Below are 5,563 nucleotides of genomic sequence, written 5' to 3'. Positions count from 1 at the left end.
AATGTATTTTTTTTAACTAAACAATATCTTTTATTATGTAAATAGAAATATGTACAAGAAAAATACTTTTAACAATCCAAATATTCCTCTAGGGAAGCCCCCGGAGGAAAAGTGTTCATCACGGAGGCCGCGTTGCCTCGTTGTAGGAGGAAAGCAACTGAACGCGGCTCACCTGTAGCCTCACGAAGACGCCGACCTATGGCATGGGTCAGGGCTAAGCTTTCTCCCCGAAAGATCCAAGAGTTTCAATGGCAACGGCCCAAAACATGTATCGGTTCTCCAAGCCGGAGTATTTGGCCTTCTTCCGGAATTCAGCCTTGGTAGCGGCCCAGAGAGGGGCTGAGGAGGAAGAGGACAGATACGATGGAGCCAGGGGATCCGTACAAGTGAAATCCCATACTAGAGATTTCCAGCCAGACCAGGGAACCAAAGTCAACCCATCCGGGCGTTTTCCGTCGTCCCGCGATAGACACGGAGGCTCAAGGACGGAAGGAACGCCGGCTGTGATGAAAGCTCGCCTGAAAATGTCGTTGACAGCGGCATGGCGAGAGAGACGACCCGAACTCTTCTTGCAGCTTAAACCATGCGCCCCGAACGAATCAACGGGGCTGCCACAAATACAAATGTGCGGGGCGCAAATGCGGGCGCGTAAACGAAGGCCGACGGCGATACGAAACGAATCGTCGTCCAAGAAAGTTCCCAAGGCCGGCGATGGTAGAGCGTTGAGCCAACAGCCAGATTCCTTGGAGGATACGGAGAGGAGCCGGGCTTTATCTCTTTCACTGTGAGCCGTACCAGCCAAGAAACACGATGATTTGGCAAAAAGAGGGCCTTCCCACACACGTTGATGGGACCACTGATCGGGAGAAGGTAATGGCGCTTCCGACAGGCGTTCCCATCGCTGAACACCGTCATGAAGTACCGAGTCACGCGTGGCGGATATGCAGTCCGGTAGTATAGCTTGAATGAGATCCGCGACACTGGTGGCGGAAGAAAGAAAGGCGGGGAGAGCGAGTTTGGAAGCGTGACGGACACCGAGGCCACCCTTAGACACGGGAAGAGATGATTGTTCCCAAGGAGCCTCGTCCAACAAAGTATTGGTAACGGCCTGAAGCGCGAGCCGTAGGGTCTCATCGAATGCTCTTAGGCCGTCTACGGATCTCCACACCGGGGCACTACGGAGCAGGTGTGAGAGTTTGGGAATGGCCAAGGAGTTTTTCAAAAGGAAAAAGCCGTGAAGGGCCGGAATTTCCTGAAGGTTCTCCGACATGATTTTCAAAGCGTCAGTTTTAGACGCGAGACAAGCGGAAATGGCTTCGTCGGAGAGTGGCGCACCGAGAACGACATAATTGGAACGAGCTATAATTTTTATGCCACGGGCGGCCGAGTCGAAAAGGGACGTAGAATAGTCATCATCGAAAACGCCCGGATTTAAAATAAGGAGCTCGCACTTCGATGGGTCTAGCTCGAGGCCAATGTCCGCCGAAAGCTCCTGAAGAAGTAGTAGGTCTGCCTTGACTTCATCCGGGGCAACGCCCAAGGATGAATCATCGAGATACCAAATATTTAGGGTAGACTTCATCCGGCAAGGCAGAAAAGAGCCGGGCCCAACGGGTCCCCTTGCTGAACACCGCGTTCCGAAGAAATTAAAGATTCTCCATACGTAAGAAGCGACGGATCCTTATAGCACTGGCGCAAGAACGGATAGAGATCGGGAATATCCTGCAGGACGCACGCAAGAAGACGATCACGACGAATCATGTTGAAAGCGTTGAGGAAATCAATTTTCAGTAAAACCGTAGGACTGAGATGCGGGTGGTTAACGTATCGGCGGGCGGAGTGAGAAGCAGCTTCAGCTCCCCCACAGGTCCCAAACCCCAACTGTGTTGGACGGAGAGAAGGGCCAAGGGTGGCAGCAATATGGGAGCAGGCCAATTTAGCGACCAAACGACGAATAGTGTGACCCACAGCGATTGGCCGAACGCCGCCGTTCTTTTTCTTCAGAGCGCAAAGAGAAGCGCCGTACAGGACAGGCCAAATCTCCTGAGGGACGAGGCGACCGAGCATCAAATTACAGAGATTGGCAAGAGATTTCAAGAGACAGATGCCAGCCGCCCCTGAACCCGGGCCAGTAAGGTCCTTCAAATGTTGTGGTGAAAGAGCGTCGAGACCACCAGCAGACCCGGCTGGGAAAGATAAAATGGCGGAGCGGACGCCCGAATCAGAAACAATAAGGTGCGGTAAGGAACACAAATTTGTTCCGGACTCGAAGGAATAGTCGTCGTGATCAGAACCTGACGGATGCTTACTCCTAAGAGTGTCGAGCGTAGCGGCGGTGCAAGGGGCAAACGAATCGTCCGTGCAGACAATACGCACAGCTCCGGTAATATCACCGTCTGAGAGCTTGGCTTCGACAATCTTCCCTATGTTGCGGCCTACTCGCCGCTTCTTAGTAGATTTAGAGAGACGCGAAATCGAAGGAAGAACCAGGCCTTCACGAAAGTTGTTAATATTTACTTTAATGCGCGTAGCGAGCGAAACGGGCTTCCCTTCGACCGCGACAGGAACTTGTAAGCACGACGCGGAATAACAAAACAAAATGTTCCAAGAGGCAACCGAATTGTCGCGGACAACCTTATTAATGATATTCGAGAGGCAGATGGCAGCCAAGGTTCGGGCACCCTTAGGGATACGACGAACAACACGTCGCGAAGATTTTAAATTCGCGAGTAGACCAACGATGGATTCACGAGTAAGTGGGGAAGAAGGGTCAACAATAACATCAGCCCCTGGAACAACCAACGGTTTTACACAGGATGACCTACTATAATGACTGTGTTTACATTTAAATTGTTTGCCACACTGGACGCACGGCGTTAAAATGTGTTGAGAGGCCATATGATGCGATTAAATAAAAACACCTTAGTATAGTTCAGCACCAAATTTACAAAAACCGAAAGAAATCGCGTACCCGGCTGCACCAAAACGCAGCGACAAGGAAGCCCTTATGAAAAGATACCGAGAGGACGGACACATCGCGTAAAAAGGCATGTCGCACAAATATCCAAAACACAGGGGATAACTACAACTTAACAAAAGCGAAAAACCGAAAATTATAAATACTAAATACCCGTCAGGAAACAAAAGCACAAGGCCGACACGGATACTAATAGAAAGGTGGGGGCAAACTCTACTAGAAAAACAATAATTAAAAAAATTTTAAGAGGGAAAGCTAAGGTAAAGAGAGGGAGAAGGTCACCGCGTTAAACACGTGCTATTTACCGAACTGCCAAAATTGATGCTATAGTAACTATTGTGTATTTCTATTTATTAACAGGAAGAAAACCACCAAGGTTTTTTAAATGGATTGATTCAGCAGCAAAGACTTGAACTTTCACTACAGTTTTATAGTTACGCTAGTACAGGTATAAGTAAAGAAGAAATTGTGAATGATAGCCTTAGGCTGCGAGATAGCATTGTTAATTCATCAAAACATGAAGCTGAAGTTTCGCGTTCAAGTTTGCCAGAATCTACGTTAACTTCCAGCATTGATAGCTTAGAAACAAATGAAATTTTCACTGAAAAGCCAATGTATAACGGAGAAATTGATACTTCAACGCAAGTGGTTAATGGTGAAAATGATAATAATCAGCTAGGCTAATACCCAAGGCACCACCTTAGGCCTAAGTCATCATGCGACTTTTGAAGCCCTTAATTCAGGTGGCCGGGTTACAATGCGTAGGAGGGTGGTGGCAAGCCCTGCATGCCACGCGTTCGAGCCAACAGCTCCCTACACTAACTATTACCGTTAACCTCAACACGTTTTTATGGAAGGGGAAACCGAAGAACTCGGGGGAAAACCCCTTAAACCAGTGGGGAGAGAACTTGCAAACTCAACGCTGAAGGAGTTGTTCCGAGTTTTCACCCAGTGCCACAAGCTGGGATCGAACCCGGCTCCTCTTGCTGCGAGGCGAAAGTGCTAACCACTCCGCCACCCCACGTGCCAAGTTCTTCAGCCTACAAGATTTGTATCCACGGGAACTCAAACCGACTATACTGATCATGAAGTTGAAAACCGAACTCTACGTGCAGAAATTAAATCGCTTAAAGAGGAAATGAAGAAAAAAACTTGGAGCGCAGAAAAATCAGAGGAAACGATGAAATGACCGTGGCTGCGTTCAACAACTATCAACGGAGAAAAACCGTTGAGTTATCGTTGAGTTCTGTTAATCAACGCTACGTCACAAAAATCTAAAGTTGTTGTACGATTTATATAGTTCGCTGACTTAACGAACAAAATATCGTCTGCTACCCCTCCTTTAACTTTGTCGAATGACGTCACGACACCGATGAGCAACGGAAAAACCATCTCGCCCAGCCGATGTTTCCGCTGAGTCTCCGATGATCAACGTGACGTCAAAACCGGAAGTCAAAAAACCCGTTCAACAAAAAACCGCTGACCGTTGAGCTCACTCTAACCTCTTAACTGCCATTTCGCCTTGTACCTGAGCATAATAATGAGATTTTTGGTCTAATTTTATTTCTCCGTTTACCTTTCTGAGACAAAATGGTAAGGTATCTACAATGGTAGACATTTTCATTTTTGTAATATCATTTCCATTCACGGAGCTTGGGCATTTTATTTCCAATATCCCCTTTGAAGCCATTGTTGGGCCTGTAATTATGCCATCACCACTTGCACCAACAAATGCATAATCTGGCATCAGAGAGAGTCCGCTTGATTCCACAGTGACGTTGAATCTTTTTTCGTACTTCATCCTTGCAATAGGTTCTAATTTTCGTCCACGGAAAATTGCAGGAGGTAATTTGCTATAACTGAAGAAATATAGAAATAAATATATAGTATGCATGTCTCTTAATATAGATAAATAATACCTATCAAGTTTTGATGGATTTAAAATAGTGTCAACCAGAGATGTTGAGAATTTTTTCTCGCCAGCCAACGATTTGTCCAAAGATAGAGCTGGTTATTCTCCCTCGTCGTAATTATTTCCAGAAGTGGTTGGACGATTGTTCTTTGGTTTCACTTTCTATTTAATCTACCATTTCTTGACTTATTATTTGACTTTCCACAAAAAGCTGGAGAATGTTTTCATCGATATCTCGATACACGAAACCTATAATTCAACAAATGTTAAGCGATTACCAGAAAAAAAGAACTTTGGTCAATAAAGAAATACCTGGATTATAAACATATTGGTTAAGCTGGCTCAGTCGAGAGTCATCTTTATCGTGATGAACGGTGTTCCCTACTTCCACTTCAAAACCAACAGAGCTGTCCAATTCCCAAAAATGTGTAGCCCCAGTTTTTGGAAATATCTTCTGTAGTTCCAAAACTGCATCTTTTAAACGCTTTGGGCTGTTAGTTCGATCGTCAGGATGTCTTGGGTCATATTTAGAATAAATCATAGTTTCAAAATTTTCAGGAGCTTTGCTTTTACCGGAGAATAATTTTGGCTTGTTGAAACTAATTTCTGTTAATGGTTTAGAAACTAGTTTTCTAGTTTTAGGAGCGTTCCAAGAACAAGGTTTGGAAGTGCAC

The 5,563-nt window shown here is 46.0% G+C and overlaps 1 protein-coding gene across 1 annotated transcript; it reads right to left on the bottom strand.

Annotated features, from left to right (window-relative positions):
* Positions 1–214: 214 nt before the first annotated feature.
* On the bottom strand, positions 215–1,582 carry LOC149943342 (uncharacterized). The gene has a single exon (XM_090175716.1). The coding sequence runs from the start codon at positions 1,580–1,582 to the stop codon at positions 215–217; it is 1,368 nt and encodes a 455-aa protein (XP_090031842.1).
* Between the last annotated feature and the right edge of the window lie 3,981 nt (positions 1,583–5,563).

This window comes from Leiobunum rupestre, chromosome 5 (assembly GCF_980474605.1).
Source record: "Leiobunum rupestre chromosome 5, qqLeiRupe1.1.hap1, whole genome shotgun sequence".
Classification (NCBI taxonomy): Eukaryota; Metazoa; Arthropoda; class Arachnida; order Opiliones; family Sclerosomatidae; genus Leiobunum; species Leiobunum rupestre.
Note: the sequence above shows the minus strand (reverse complement) of the source record. Positions and strands in the feature narration are given on the sequence as shown.

Excerpts from the sequence above, each read along its gene's own strand:
- LOC149943342 (XM_090175716.1), bottom strand. The coding sequence starts at position 1,582 with ATGAAGTCTACCCTAAATATTTGGTATCTCGATGATTCATCCTTGGGC.